At 39.9% G+C, this 16,729-nt stretch overlaps 1 protein-coding gene across 1 annotated transcript in view; it reads right to left on the bottom strand.

The window, feature by feature from the left end:
* Positions 1 to 885: 885 nt before the first annotated feature.
* Positions 886 to 16,729, bottom strand: part of hcrtr2 (hypocretin (orexin) receptor 2) — a 31,303-nt gene continuing 15,459 nt past the window's right edge. Inside the window, exons 2-7 of the mRNA XM_004555954.2 lie at positions 6,853 to 7,031; positions 4,928 to 5,171; positions 3,314 to 3,429; positions 2,997 to 3,217; positions 2,718 to 2,839; positions 886 to 2,448 (exon numbers count right to left, since the gene is read on the bottom strand). Coding sequence (XP_004556011.1) covers positions 2,279 to 2,448; positions 2,718 to 2,839; positions 2,997 to 3,217; positions 3,314 to 3,429; positions 4,928 to 5,171; positions 6,853 to 7,031 — 1,052 coding nt within the window. The 3' untranslated portion in view covers positions 886 to 2,278. The remainder of the gene's footprint in view (positions 2,449 to 2,717; positions 2,840 to 2,996; positions 3,218 to 3,313; positions 3,430 to 4,927; positions 5,172 to 6,852; positions 7,032 to 16,729) is intronic.

Raw genomic sequence — 16,729 nt, 5'->3', positions numbered from 1 at the left:
TCACTGCAACTCCCCCTGGCTTCTGCTCCGCGGCTTCTGAGTGAGCCCTCATCTGGGACTCTCCTCAGCTCTTTCCGGGACAGTGGCGCAGCTGCCCCTCTGTTGGTCTTCCTTGGTCTCTTGTGTTCTGGGGGCCTCTGGATGTCTGGAGTTTTGATCTCCTCCACACCTGCTTCACGCCCTGGAGGACGGGGCTGTGGCCCCCCACACCCTCTAGCAGATTATTACATGAAGGAACCTTTTAAAAAAACAAAAAACAAGCGCGTCCATGCTCACAGGTGTACACACGGGTGATCACACCCACAAACTACACCCTTTTTGGCTCCTACCTCAAAGCACACTGTGTTCTGTTGATCTTATGTGCTGCACAATAATGTTTAACATTTAGTATTTACTGTCATATTCCCATATATCATTGTGATGTTGTTTATTCTATTACTCTTGTTCTCTTCTGCTTGCTTTCTTTTTTCTTTCTCAGCAGGTGATCCAGGTGATTGATATATGCATTTTTTTTCTCTGCCCGTTCTGTTGGTTTTTGTCTTTTGCCCTTCTCCCCCGTCCCTCTTCTCAGCTGTTTCTCTTTCCCTCTTTCTTTCTCCCCTTCTTTCCCCCAGTCAAGTCTGTCCCGTATTCAGTAAGTGAAAATAAAATAAACAATAAAAGGTGAATCAAATGGACCATTACGGCAAGGCTGGGATGGTCAGTTTGGTAAAGTAAATTCGTTGGGCATCTTTCTTTGCCTTTAGACAACAATTCTGATGGCAAAAGAGCCAAACGGGACAGGCCAAAAAAAAAAAAAAAAAAAAGGATGCTCTCGATGGTGCAGGAGTAGAAGTTCTTGAGCACCTTCAGTGGCAGATGGAAGTCTCTAAGTCTTCTGAGGAAGAAGAGATGCTGACGGGCTTTCTTAACCAGGGTATTGATGTGACAAGACCATGACAGGTCCTGAGTGATGTGGACACCCAGGTATCGGAAACTGTCCACTCTCTCCACTGGCGTGCCACTGATGATGAGGGGCTTGTAATTCCTCGCCTGCTTTGTAGTGAAGTCCACGATCAGCTCCTTAGTCTTGCTGACGTTTAGGAGGAGGTTATTCTCCTGGCACCAGGTCTCCAGGTTCCTAATCTCCTCCAGGTAGGCCGTCTCGATGTTGTCGGAGATCAGGCCCACAACAACAGTGTCGTCAGCAAACTTGACAATGTTGGTGGTGTCTGATGTGGCTACACAGTCATAAGTGTACAGTGAGTACAGCAGGGGGCTTAAAACACAGCCCTGAGATGCTCCAGTGCTGAGTGAGATGGAGGGGGAGACTTGTTTTCCCACCCTCACTGATTGGGGTTTGTCTGTGAGGAAGTTGAGGACCCACTGACGCAGTGATAGTTTTTTCATCTGTGCAAACAGTTTCAAGTCTTGCCATAATTCACTTTTTTCTGACCCAGTAATAACTTAAAACAGCAGATAATTAAGTAATAACAGATAATCAGCAAAATATGTGGGCAACACAGTTATTATTCATACATGCTTGCAGACTACTGCCACAAAAGAAAATGGAAAGCACATCCAGGACATGTTTCTTGTTTTTACATTTAGCATCAGTATAAAAAACAACCCACCATAGAGTCGCCTGTAAAAGTGACTGTGAGCAGCTCTTACCCACAGCCGAAAAATTCAACCACAATGATTATTTTGTAACGTATATTTTGCTGGAAAATGTCCGCTTTGCTGATGCTATCCAAACACAAACCTGGAGTGTTTCAAATGAAAGAAACAGGCTTCACATTGCGGTCCCGTTCATGCAGGGGTCACATTGAATATTCTGTACTTTGATGAATTGAGCTGGCTTCATTAACATACTCAGTGCACAGGAACATACATTTCTGGGCATTTACACTGAGGACTTGAGATGAACATGTGACCGACTGCACCTTTAAAGCTTCAAATCCCTTAAACCAGTTATATCAAAGGTGATGCTACTACTTAATTAGATGTAATTAGACAAACCAAAACAAAAATGCATACAAAATTTACAGAAACTACACATGAAAGAGAGATATAAAACACTGAACATTACAAACCGTGTCTTTCATAATTAATCAACATTTTCTTGCATAACAGAAGAGAGAAAGTCTGTCCTTTTCAAATCAACCAAACAGAAAACATTAAATACAATTCTTTTCCCTTTAAATGTCATCCAAAAATAATGAGATCTGCACATTATCACATGTCTAACTTAAAGATCAACGTGTCCTTCAGGTGCCCCAGCTGGAATATAAGACGACTACACCATCTGATCTGATATGCGTGACACATTGTCCACATTGTGAACTTGAGTGGAGAGGGATTTTCGACTGTCTGTACGCGTTCTGGTCCTTATCCTCCTCGTTTCATTTTCATGCTGGCCACAACAATGACAAGAAAAGGCTGATTTGAACTCCTCGCGGAACTTCCCTTAAGAAAAAAACGACAACAAAATCTTTATAAAGTCCACCTTCTTTAAAAACCATCTACAAGCTTGCATTAAAAATAGCTTAAATTTTTTTGTAAAATCATTCTAAGAGCTTTTTTTTCATAAATGCATGAATTAAAAACTTGCTGCTTTCTCAGAATTAACTTCTGTTTTCAGGTTATTAGCAGATAAAGCTGTGAATTGTGTTGTTGTTGCCAGTTTGTTCACTAGAGGGCAGTAATGAATCCTTAGAGGAGAGTTCAAAACTTACCACTTAGGAAATTGTAGATGATTGGATTTGCAGCACTGTTGGCATATATGAGCCAGTGTGAGAAAGTAAACCACGCATACACTGTCTCTCTGTCGTTTGTCTTCTTAAATGTCCCAAAGACTCTGGAGGTAAAAAAATGATATCATTTTATTCATTCTTTTCTTTTTGCATGCATTTTAATCACAAACCTGTCAGGGGGAAAAACTATACAAAATATGGCTTATAGTAAGCTCTACTGTAGATCCGGGATGCAGCAGAGCTTCCTTGAGAGATTATTACCTTTTCATGACATTGAGCACACTGATTGGCAGGTAGCACAGGGCGAAAACAAAGAGCACCACCATCAGCATGCGAGCTGTCTTCCTCCGGGCTCTGACTTGTTTGATCTCAGCACAAACCGTGCTGGTTCTAACCCTCACCGACTCCCCCGGTCCTGGAGTTGGAGCTGAGCATTTGATAGACTTCCACTTCCTCTGCAGCACTGATGTGCTTCCAGGAATCTGTTGAATGAATACATTAAAGTGGATACACGCGCACATCAGACCCTGGAAGCCCATTGGGAAATTTATATTTATAGCAAATGGCAGAATACGCACCTGTTGACACCACAGCTTGTGACAAATCTGAATGTATGCCAAGACCATGAGACACAGTGGTGCGAAGTATGTGACAATGAAGAAACAGGTGTGGTACACCTTTGGGTAGATCTCAGCTGTTGAAGGATTTAAAAGGAAACACTTAACAATATTGTAGAGAAAACATGAGTAGTTACTTAGTAGTTAAAGACTAAAAAGCAGATAATGATGAGCGTCTAGAGAACAAACACGTCCACTGACCACTTTTTCATAAGCGGCTTATTATTAACTGAACCTTCTGCTGAGTGGCACAAACTAATGACTTAATGATTGAGAGCGGGTAAAGTTTAATGCTTTTTTTATATACTACATGTTCTGCAACACTACTCATAAAATTCCAAATTCAGGAGATTCCACAAATATAGTCAGTTTCCCCTTTAAGTTTCCCCCAGTTTACCATGTGGCTGGTATTTTTGTTTCCTGAAAAGCCTGACAACTTTCACCTTGGGGCCATTTGCCAGTGCAGACATCCAGCAAACATCCACTTTTTTGCCAAGCAGACCTGCCTCTTAGTCAGCCAAATAGCTGCTTTCAAAACAAGAATCTTCAGCGTCCAAACCCAAAGGTGGCACAATAAGTAAGGGGTTCAACTTCTTGCTCATAATTATTCTTCTGTTGACAGAGCACTGTGAATTCATGCCACAATATCAGACAACCTGAACTGTGGTGCATACCACTGTGTCATCCTGCCATCTTGCATCAGCACACGGAAGAATTCCTCAGTCATATTTATCATTTTATCTTGTTTTTTAACTACTTTGATAACTTTTTAGAATGAAAATGAAGTTGAGGGGTTGCCGTGTCGACATGCTACAGGAAATCAAGTTTTGCACAAACGTTTCAAGAAAAAACAGCATCTGTGAAAGGTTGTTGGAGTGCTGCTGAAGGCGACGAAATTAGAGGTGAGTTAGGCCAAATGCAAATTTGATAAGGCTGTTGATTGTTTTCATGGGCGGAGTCTCTGAACTTTGTGTTCCGTCCTTGTATAGTTCTTCGATCAGAGTCATTCATGAGATACTGACTGACAGCCATTTAAATATCTAGTCATTACTGATTCATTTACCTCTCATCAACTTCTGACATTTTGGTTTACTTTATGTAACAAAAAACACAATTTTCCTCTTATTACTGCTCTGCCTGTCAGTCTTGCACTGCACGCTTTCAATGATGACTGCAAGCTTATTAAAGAAAGCAATCTACGTTTCAAAGGTAGTCATTAAAGGTACCCATCATTACTGTAATATAATGAATGTGAGTAGATGGAAAGCTTCCTCTCTTTGTAAGGTTTTCCTCTTTTGACTTCTTCAATCACAGAGGCACCCTGAGCGACTTCATCTGAGCAAAGCAAAATCCACCCATCCCGCTTAGGTGCTCACACTTTATGGATAAAAAGTGGTATGACACGTGATCAACCCATCTATACGGGGGGTGGAAAAGCCCAATAAATGTCACTGCAGTTGTTGTTTAAGTAATTTAGTGAGTCATTCAGTTAAAGTTGAAACTGTGCTTCTAGCAGCGAGGGAGACATATATTTTCATAATGCGTTCATTTAGTTTGTGAACTGTGAAAACTAACCTCCCCAGTGCTCATCACACACCGTGAACAGACTGGTCTTATTTGTGAGTTCAGGCAGCAGGCTGCTACACTCCATCACGGTGGCCTGGGGGATCATGATGATACACGACACAACCCAGATGACAACAATACTCTTGCGCGCCCTCTTGGCTGTACTCTTGAACAACAGTGGGTGACAGATCGCATACCAACGGTCCTGGGCGATGCAGCTCAGCGTTAGGACTGATACAGAAACAGAGATGGTCTGCGAAGAATGAAATAAAACTTTTAACTAGATACACAAAGATGTTCACCATTTAATATTGATACAGTTTGCAGTTGTTACAGAAAATACTAAATGCTCATGAGGAAAATAATTTCAGAACATACATTTGTAGACTTGAATCATAGATTGGCAAACACTGATGCATGGGACACCACCTATGCTGGAGATGCTCTTATCTCTGTGTTGCAGATGAGTCTGTTCACTTCAGAGCAGCGGCACAAATTTCACGTGCAGGTTTAAAAGCAGTGGGTGGTCAATTTTTCTTGGAAATAAAAGGCGGAGATTCCTTGTTTTTGTAAAGGGTTAGCTTATGATGCCAGGCACATTAAAATAAATCTCGCTGCCTAATTTAAAATGTTCATTTAAACGATCTTAAAAAAGAAAGGAAAGATTGCACCTTAGGCAGAGCAGGGCACATCCTCATTGCCCTTCAACTGACAGAAAGTCAATTGTTCATTGAGTTTGGATGTTTTTGAGTTTGGATGCATCCTGGATGGTTACAGGTTAAGTATGCTGAATATGAAACATATGTAAACACTGAAACCAGTGAGAGAAACCTTGAGGGAAGTGAATCATTGTTTGCAAGACAACAGGAACCGTCTGTGACATTTAAATGCTTTGAAATGTATATTTTAAAAAGACGTTCCCACACACACAAAACAACCTGCTGCATTTAGGCCAAAACAGCATTTCCACCACACTGCTCATTGTAAATTGCAATGATCATTTTTCACTTGCTTGCACATTACACTGGGGAATCATGGATGGGTTTAATCCGGACACCAGCTGCAAGCTGAAATATGGACCCCCTTTTTAAAATATTATACAATGTGCTGCATTTGGCTTCTGTTGCACCCTGCTGTGAACCTATTCAAGGTATTATAGACCACCAGCATACAATGTAGAACAGTAGAATAGGAATCATACCAAAATGTTACATAAAATGAATCACCAAAGGGGAATTAGAGTTGATGCTCCTGGATTTAAAAAGAAAGCAGCGGGAGATGGCCCTCAAGCAAATACTGCAGCGCCAGTTTATGATACAAAGCTCAACAGTAAACGGGGTGAATGTCACTATGAAAACCTTCAAAGAGATTGCTAATTAAAAGCCATGAGGTGCAGCATGTTTGCTAAACTAGCTCCTGACACACAAGAATTCACATTATGTTAGAATTTCTTTGCTTTACAGCTGCATCCCTGCAGAACATATAGTCAAAGCCGTGCCACCATGAGGCTAGAATTGACTTTGCTGTGCATAAACAATATAATATAACACAGTCTGTTAAGAGTATGAGACATATAATCTGTGCAGAGTAGTTTGGGACTTTGGTACATGCTTTCGATACATATCATTGTGATCAACAATATTAAATAAGATTGTCTTTTTTGCATACATATTGCCAGAGTGGTGCTAAAACAGTGTTGCCTGAGGCATTAAATCACTTTAGAGTAACATCAAAGGTCTCACTCAGTGCACATCCTGGGGGATATGAAAAAGAGTTTTGTTTTTTTTTACCCTCATGAATACCATGAAGAAAAATGGTAGAATAATAGAAATATGGGTCTTGGCTTGCATCCACAGACCTTGTGAATTGTTTCTGAAAAGGTCAAAGATTCCAATATCCTGTTTGAAAAGCAGATGTCAGGGTTCAAGGCTTACCTGCAGATAAGGGACAATTTTGCACAGAGTGTTTCCAAAGAACCACGTCTCTGTGATGTCCACCACAAGACTCGCAGGCAGGCAGATGATGGTGACCAGCACATCAGCCAGGGAAAGATTCACTATGAAATAGTTTGTCACGGTGCGCATGTGACGGTTCTTCCATACTGCAAAACAAACTGAAAGTGATGCACAATCAAGGGTTGTCCAAAGAAAGGCAAACATTTATCACATCAGTGCATGTGAAATCTATTTGAGTCACCAGTGTCTTGATACTTTGTGTATGCTATCATACACAGAGTCTGAACTAAAATTTAACTGCAGCATTGTTTCATTTGACTAAATCAGGAAATAATTATAAAACTTTCAGACATTAAAAGACAAAAAAAGCTCATGTACAGTATTGTGCAAAAATCTTGAGACTCCTGTTTACTTGAGCCTTTCTTAAAATTTTGCCAGGAAAACAGCTGCAGTGATTTATTTAGTCATGTACAAAACATACATGGAATTACAGAATTCAAGGCAAAACACAGTTTGTACAATTCTAACAAGCTTTAAAGTGAATATTTGGTCACCTTTATCCTTTTACATGGATGTAGACACTCATTGTTGTGCCTCTCTCCTGACCTCCTCCGTACATGTTGACAACAATTTCAGTTAAAAAAATTCAGGTTTGGATTACTCCGTAAGACCTGTTGCCACTGACTTTCAATTTAGTTCTTACGTAAAATGGCATAGCAAAGCCTTTTCTCCCTGTTTCTCCCTCTTAATCTCCGTGGAGATTGAGATGATGGACTCATATACGTACCTGGGTGTTCAACTGACTAATAAATTGGACCGGACTAACAAGAGAAATGCAATCTTGGAAAGGACAGAGCAGGCAGTATCTGCTACAGAGACTTAGGTCTTTTGGATTGCAAGAAGAGTTCCTGAACTCCTCCTATGACTCAGTGGTGGAATCTGACATCTTTTTTGTGTGTGTATGGTCTGCTGGGGCAGCAGTATGTCTTCTGGGGATAATAAAAACTGAACAGGCTGTTCAAGAAGACCAGCTCTGTTTTGGGACACCCTCCTGACCAGATGGAAGTATGGTGGTTAAACTGTCATCCCTTCTAGAGAACACATCCAATCTCATGCAGGTCGCTCTGACAGCACTGAGCATCTCCTTCAGTGACAGGTTGCTGCACCCACGGCGTGCCAAGCTGTTTTTCCTTCCATCTGCTGTCAGAGTCAACAGCAGTAAATGTATGACAGCAGTAATTGTACACATATGAACACACACATGCACACTCTGTGGTCTGTACATATTTCAAAGTTCAACACTCAATGCCTGCTATGCCACTATGAAGTATCCTGGTTTGCTGCTAGGCATCTAATCTTCTTCCACCTTATATTGTTTACATTTTCTTTTATTGCTTCCGTATAGCATTATCAGTTGTGCTGCATCTATTTATTTCTGCCACGTCCACTTTGCTTTTTTAATAATGTGAATTTTCCTACCTGTTGGACTAATAAAGGGTATTTTATCTCATCTATCTTATCTTAAAAATGGCTTCTTGTCTCCCTGAGTCACAAAGTGAAGGTCTACAGTCTTTGACTACACATGTTTATTCCGTATGCAAAGCACCAATTTAAAACACTATAGAACACTTTTTCTTGCTTGTTACCCTGAAAACACTTCACTTCTTGAAAGCTCTTGTTTGAAGAACTCTGAAAGTTCAAGTTCATTATTTAGCATGTTAGCACTCCTCTTTCTGTCATACCCATTGCACAAAAAGTAAACAGTAAGTGACACGTAGAATGTGCCCAAGTGGAGTGAATAACCAAAACCAAAAACGTAGCCAAATTAGACTTCAGTAAACAGTAGAAGGGCCAGATGTATCCATTGGGTCCTGTTTCATGTCTTTACTGGATTTCTTCATATTTATTAAGGACACGACTTTCAGATACTGCTCATCTGCTGTAGATATTATTTTAGGTTTGCTATTTCTTCTTTTGTTCTATTTGGCAATCACCATGTTGGTGCAAAAACGCTATTCTCTCTTATCTCTGGGATTTTTCATAGACCCCACTTAATAGAGTTGCAGTAGGCACGTTTTTTCATGCTTGAATGACTCAATTGTTTGGTTTTTTTGGCTTAACAACCAAAAAAAAAAAAAAAAAATTCCTCTAATAACGGCCATGTAGAGGCTAAACCTACATTTGAAGCCACTGAGGTGTTCGTTGGTGACGCGATGCCAATGTTATGCATGAAACTTCAGTCCAGTAACTCCAGCCGTATACTTATTTTGTCTTGTCCCATCTTTAATGCACTTCCATCAGTAGTTGTTGAACAGTTCTCTTTATCCAACGTCATTTATCACAACAACGCAGCGGTCACAAACTGTTTGCTTCTTTCGACCAACAACACCTGGCGCTAATTACATGTTTCTACAAAAGGTGACCCCTGGTGGCACACATGAGGTAACAACACAAAAAATGACTCCTACAGGTCAGGTTCAAGGACTGGACTGAAAATCAGTGAAAAGCGGTCCAAATGAGAAAAAAAAAGTCTAAAGAGCTGTCCTGTAAGAAACTAAAAAATTAAAAGAAAGTACCTTTGAAAGTAAAATATAAAGAAATGTGGGGTGGCTCAAGATATTTGCACAGTACTGTGGGTTCAAACATTGCCTTTTTTGTTTTCTTCATGCACAGCTGAAATCAGTGGTGTCACATGTCAAGGTAATAATATTCATTCTCTCTTCTTTTCATGCCACATTAGTGCATAGTCACAGTATATTCTGTGTATCTGGGAGGCAGCTGTTGCTTCTGAAATAGCTTTTAGTATTCATTCCTGTGCAGGGAAATTATAACCTAGAAAATGAAAAGATTTGGAAGGTTGGTAGAGAAAAAATAATATCTCTGAAGTGGAAGAAATGCATTTTTTGTCACAAAATATATTTTTCCAGAAGGAAAGAAAACAAACAAAAACAAATTAGACAGCACTCCCAAAAGTAACAGTTTGAATCAGGGAATGCAAAGCACACATTTGCCAAAGGTTGTCTTACTCCTTTAATGATTCAAGGTGAGAGGCTTTCAAATGCAAATGAAGCTTTAATGTACACTTTTTTTAAACTTTAAAAGTCATTTCCCAAATGGATTGTGATTTATTCGACAACACGGTGACTGACAAATACGCAAAAAAACTCCCGCTGTAGCTTTGCCTTCCCTCATTTCATGTGCTGCCGTTCCAACATTTTGTTTCTAGCGAGGATAAGAATTATAGGTTAGATGGTATTGCCGCAGAGAATTGATTCACTCCAAGAAGAGCTCCTGGAAAAAGGCTGACAAGAAAATGCAACACTGCACAACTAAAAACAATAGAGCGGAAAATTACCTCACAGACAGAGACCAGGGTGGACGTCAGGTACAATCTACTATCTTTTAGTGACAGTATGTATCAGATTTATACCCCTACATGTTTCATAATATACACCAATGGGCCAAGACATTATATCCACTCACGGATAAAAGGGATGATGCTAAGATTTGGGATTTACGTGGACCAACTTTTGGAAAGACCACATGATGAAGGTTTTGATGACTGGCTTGGATCATTTCCAAATCACAGAGGTTTGCAGGGGTTTTCTGGTCAGCAACAGTGACTGCTGACCAACAACAAGGTGTTGGTGGATCTGCTAGATAAAAAATATGTTCAGAGGAACCCCCGTCTCACAACTTGAAGGACTTAAATGATCTGTTGCTAACATCTTGTTGCCAGATAGCATAGGGCAACTTCAGAGGGATGGCACACTGGCCTTTTTCACAGCAGACATTTTCAGTTGTCATAGCAGGAAAAGCACAGGTGCTGGTGTTAGTGATAACACATGACAAGCAAAATGTAGCAAACCGCTGAATTTACTTAATATGCATATGCTTTTTTCCGCTCTGACATGAAGATGTTACAGAAGCTTGTAATTTTGCATCAGAATGACCCTACAGGAGATGAGCAAAGTCTTCACTAGGCTTGGATTCACTTTAGAATGAATAAGAAACAGAAATTCCTCTTAGTACACTTTTCCATTAGCTCACACAAGTAAACATACCATAAATAATGAAAAAGAAAAAAGTTTTCCCCTCCTTAACAGCTGGAAACTTCCAATCAAAATCTCAATGCATACCCATGCAGATCAGACTGCAGCTTTCTGGCTCTTCAGTTTGCTCCTCAATCCATTCAGTACCCTGTAGCTTCAATTATGACTGCGGTAAGATATGTGTATAAAGAGGGCTCATATATTTACTTTTGCCTCAGGCCTGTAAATGTGCTGTGATGGTGCAGACCTGGGGTGGATTATATAAGGAGGATAAAAGGTCTAGACTGTAACTGAACTACACACAACATCAAAGAGAAGATACAGTCAACTTAAATTATCTTCTTGTGCATATCTGATCAGTGCTTTGAATATGAAAAGTTGCTACAATGCTGTGAATAAATCAGAGGATCTAGAATAGAGTAATACTGACGTCAACACACGCGTTTGGTTTGACTGAATTAGTGTTTGATCTTTTTGCAGTGAAACACGCTGTTCAAATATAAACTAATATTCTCCTCCTTGCCCTTTGTTCTATTGTATGTTAACATGCAGTGTGAGCTACTGTTGGAGCATTCATAGCTTTTCTGCTGAGGGAAAGTTGTCTGTACGCTGCTTTTCTTTCTAATGCCTGCATCACTGACGACCATTGCATCACTGCAAAAAGTTAGACATTCAAACCAGAGAGAGGCCTTTCTCTGCGGAGTCTGCATGTTCTCCACGTGCCAACAGGAGATTCCTGTAGGAACTCTGGTTGCTCTCACTGTCAAAATCATGATAGGTAAATTCTCCTTCAAGCTCCTAGCCTGTTTGGCGCCCTGGGCGAACACTCCCTCTTCACACAACCCGATTCAAATCATGAATACATAATGGACTTGGATTTAAAACATTATAAATGAAATGTGCTCTATTTGGAAGGAGCAGCCCCCCCCCCCTCGACGGCTCATGTATGAGACTTTAAATCATCAAACTGTAAATTTTAAATTGTTATTGATCCCTTTACCCCGAGTCCTAAAGTGTATATTTATTTTCTTACTCTTCTTATATATATTGTTTGTTTACTTGCACTGCTATAACTGGAGCTTTGTCGTCTCGTCTCTATATATACTGGACTGTATGTAGCGGAGATGACAACAAAGTTTACTTTGACTTCGGCAGCAAGCAGGCGCACCGAGGGCTTCGTGTATAGAATTTCGAAAAAACATCGGTGCAAATTATAAGTCTGTATCATAATGTCTGGTGTTTTCGTGTTTGTTGGTTTGTTTTTATTTTGTTTTACTTTGATGGTTATGATGGTTATCAAACGTTGCTCTGGCCGGTCAGAAAATCCCCCGCCGCCCCGCCCTCTCCTCTCTGCGCCGCAAGCAGCAGGCGCACCTGCAAACGAAGGGCGCCCTTACTCCCAGCAAATGGGCGATAGAAAACACTACAGGCACTGTGTAAAACTGAAACAATACACTAAAGCTACTTTCAGCTGGCTCTTATTCATGAGGGGTTGCCACAGCGGGTAGCTCCGCATGTTTGATATGGGAGATTTTCTACACTGGCTGTCCTTCCTGACAAAACACACCTCCGGGGTATTTGTGTCTCCTCCTGAGATCGTTCTAGCGATTTTTCGCTTGTTAGGCAAATACGCAAACTACTTTACTTGCATTAAAGCTGCAATGCTGCAGCATTGCAGCTTTAATGCAAGTAAATTAAATTAAATTAAATTTAAATTAAATTTAAATTAAATTTAAATTTAATTTAAATTTAATTTAAATTTAATTTAAATTTAAATTTAAATTTAAATTTAAATTTAAATTTAAATTTAATTAAATTAAATCCCATGGGGATGAATTTATCTTCAATAATATGGAAAACAGAAGTATTAACATCCAATTTATATTTTCTTTAGCTTTATACTTTATATACCATGAACAGATTCAAGAAAGAGCCACACAGATCTTTAGAAGAAATGACCTCCTGTGACAGAAAACAGCAAGATTTTGCCTGTCCATATTCAATTAGTCTCTTACACATGTGCTATTCATTGATCAGTTAAATTATAAAAAAAAAAAAAAAAAAAGCGAAACCCTATAAGGCCAGCGCTACAAGCATATAGTAATTTGATTAGCAACGTGCAGGGACAAGAGATGAAAGGAGAGCACATCTCTTCCACAAACAGCAGGAAATGAAGGAATCTTTGTAGTCATCTTTGTTCATCTGGTTGTTGACCTCTTTAATCAAATCCGTTTAAGTGTGGATTTCTTTCTCTGTCATTTTTCAGATACCGTCTGAAAGAAAATACAGCCTCAAAGTCATGTCATTTCGGATCAAATGCAAGCAAATCACAACAAAATTTAGGGAAGCTGCATAAAAGTCCATATCACGTGTCAGTCTATGTCAGGCAAAGTCACTTTGAATTGGCAGCGCCTGATATAAAAGCTTCAGTTAGATTAAAAAAAAAAAAAAAAACAGATTCAAACTTATCTGTATCTGGGTCTCTGTCTAATTTATATCTAATTAAAATCCATCTAGGTGCGGTGCACAGCAAACAATTTCATGCTCTTAAGCAAAGAAATTTATACTTACAATATGTTCTTCTACAAATGTTCACAGTGTAAACAAACTCAAAAGAGAGTGAAAAGCAGCCCTGATTACAGGCTCCATATTCTGAGAAATGATTTCTCCGATATTAAGGAAAAACATATGTCTGCTTATGTGTTGCTTTATTTTCATACATCTTTCCATTTTTATTCCCTCTTGTTCAGCCACACAAGGATTTGAATTGGGCTCATCAGGGAGACAGTGTCATGGTCCCTGTGCCTCACCAGCTGATTCTGTATTAGGCAACATGTTTTCTCTCTCGCTCTCTCTCCTGCCGGGGCGATGCTCATTATGGGCTCCCGCCCCTGGCCCACGCACCTGCTGCCGATCGGGATAATCACAAGGCCGATTTAAGACAGCAGCACTGTGTCACTCGTCGCTGGATCGTTGAGTTATCAGCGTCAGTCGCTCAGTAGATTGTAAATAAGGATCTGTGAGTTCGTTCCGTCTGTTCGCCTCTAACTATAATCTCTGTGTACAGATCTATCCCGGACCTTTCCCTGCCTGCCTGTCATCCCGTGGACGAGTGAGTGGATGGTGTTTCCCCAGTGTGGGGAGTGAAGAGAGAGAGCCTTTGGAGGACGTCAGATTCCCGTCTTTTCCCTCACATACCCCGGAACCCTGGACCCCCCTCCCCTCCCTCCAGCACTTTGTAAATAGCATCACCTGGTGTCGTTGTGTAAATAAAATCTGTAAATCCTGTAAGGAGTCCCGGTCTGCGCCTGAGTCCGTTAACTGAAACCTGACAGACAGATATGTTGATTTAGGTCATCTATGAATAATTTCTAATCAAAATTGAGATACCTTTTGCACAACACAGCTCTGTTGGCATTTAAGCTTCAGTAGCCAATGTTATTTTTCATATTGTATCAAATGAGTTCTGAAAATGCTGTTTATCCACTTGATTTCACTGAAGAGCTTTTTGTGTATATCGATCAAGAACCTTATGTGTAAAGTCAAGTGATGCACATGAATACGTGACTGGTTTTTCAGTATCAGGAGTCCTAATACATGAAAAAAAAATTACATTACATTAATGTACAATGTCAGTTAACTGTTGGCTCTAAGATGGCAGCATCCTTTTCTCTCTTTCTCTCTAAGTGACAGCAAGTTTTGAACAAGCAAAGCGAATATATGATGGCTGTTCTGAAGCACTTTGATCTTCAGAATAAACGGTTGAACGTAGGCTGTGTCAGAGTGAAATGGTATATAAGCACTCGACTGGCAGAGTCTGCACAGGCATGTGAATGCTAACCTGCAAGGAATGAAGGCATCTGAGTTCAGCACTGCTCACTTGAGCCATACTAGAAAGAAACTGTCACGCATCTCAGCACCATTTGAAATATGACTTGATTATCCTAGAATGTGATGTGGTTCAGATCTTGCAAGCATCTAAAAATCTTTGTCCATAAAGCTGTGCTATCAGAGTTTTTTTTCTCAATTTAATTAACATTTAGACTAAAAACTACGAACTTTCAGTAAGTTCTTAAAAATTACTTGCTTAGATCCAAAGATTTTCACAAACAAACGAGATGCTAGATGGGAAAGGGAATTCGAGCTGCATCAAACACTGAATCACTGCAATCAACAAGTAACAAAAGACTGACATTTTGACACAGAATAGGGGTCACCACCTCTGCCATTTAACGCTCACGCTCACAGACAGAGACAATGATGCTGACCTGTTGTGCATACAAGTGAGATCTGAACTCGGAAAAGACTTTAAGCACCCGTCAACACACTGGTGATACTTTATGTGCCCAAAATGTAAAGACAACATGCTAAAATCAAGAAACAGATTGCAGAGACTAAGATATTAAAGTAAAAAAAAACCCAAAAAGCTATATTGAGATGAAGAGATGAAGATCATCTGATGACACCAAGGTTTTTTAAGTGTGCTGGAATGATTTAGAACAGCACCTTCCTTCGTGAAGGATAATTGAATCTGATCAGCAGGTTGATGCATATTTGATTGTGTGCTGCAGCGTGATGTTGCTTGCATTGATAGCAAGGTGACACTTGCACAGTAATGACAAAATAATGACATCCGTCAGCCCCGTTTTTCTTCTCACCTGGTTGTGCATTTACGGTGCAAAGTAAATATAGCTGCAGTCATGGCACTTGGTACAAGTAAGCATAAACCAAATTTTTAAAGGAAGATCATTTAAAATGCAGCTTTTCAAGCAGTTTGACAAATATCACCAAACACACAAAGTTTTCCGTACACTTTGACACAAACTCTGTCTGCTAGCTTCATAAATACACAGTTGTTATATTTTCCAGGGAGAGAAAAAAAGATGCAAGAAAGTTTGAGAGATTTTCATAGGTACGGACTGCTCAATTATGCCCTTAGTGATGGCTTAATACATTTTTAGTTTTTAGATCCGATGGATCTATGTGCAGCATGTTGTTGAATTATGTTTCTGTAAAACATCTTGCATAACAAATGAAGTATACTAACTGTGGCGGGATGTGGTCTGCGGTTCCGCTGCAGAGGGGTGGTGCAAGCTGAGCCCAATATACTAATCATGCTCTCCTTACTTCAGTGATGCCGAGACCACGAGCTAGGCAGTGTGTGTGTGTGTGTGTGTGGGGGGGGGATTATTTGAGCAGCTTTGAGAGCAAATCATCAGAAGTTTCACTGGCAATACTAAATGCTCTGACTACACTAACATTGTTATTTAAATACTATATCAGGCAGTTTGACGTACTGTTGTAAGGTTTACAGTAATGGTGCAGGGCAGGCTGTGGCGTTCAATGTTAGATTACATCAAGGCTAGAAAACATCCGCTTATGTTTAAAGTGATGATGCTGAATAGATTCACTTACTGAATTCCACTTTTCATACTACCTTATGTCTAGAGGTTAGAAATCAGCCATGATAGCTTGTGAAACATCTGCTCACATTTTGTTGATTTCAGTTAAATCCAAAAACAGGAGTGAGTATCGGGGAAGCAGCTGACGTGATACAAATTGTGATTGAGTAAGCTGATTGCTTACTGGTTTCTGAAGTCAGGCTTTAAAGGTAAATGACTGCATTTTACCTGCTGTCATACTGTCTCTTACTGTTTTTGGAGCCAGAAGTGAACTACAAATAAAGAAACTGCAATTTTCAGTGCCAACTCTGATGACAAGTCCAATTTTTATTTCTTTATAAAAAGTATGATTAATAGATCATTTTTAGAACTTTGCTTACACTGAAATGTCTGTTTATGGCC

The sequence above is a fragment of the Maylandia zebra genome, linkage group LG13 (assembly GCF_041146795.1).
Source record: "Maylandia zebra isolate NMK-2024a linkage group LG13, Mzebra_GT3a, whole genome shotgun sequence".
In the NCBI taxonomy this organism is placed as follows: domain Eukaryota; kingdom Metazoa; phylum Chordata; class Actinopteri; order Cichliformes; family Cichlidae; genus Maylandia; species Maylandia zebra.
This window is presented reverse-complemented; position numbering and strand designations above follow the sequence as displayed.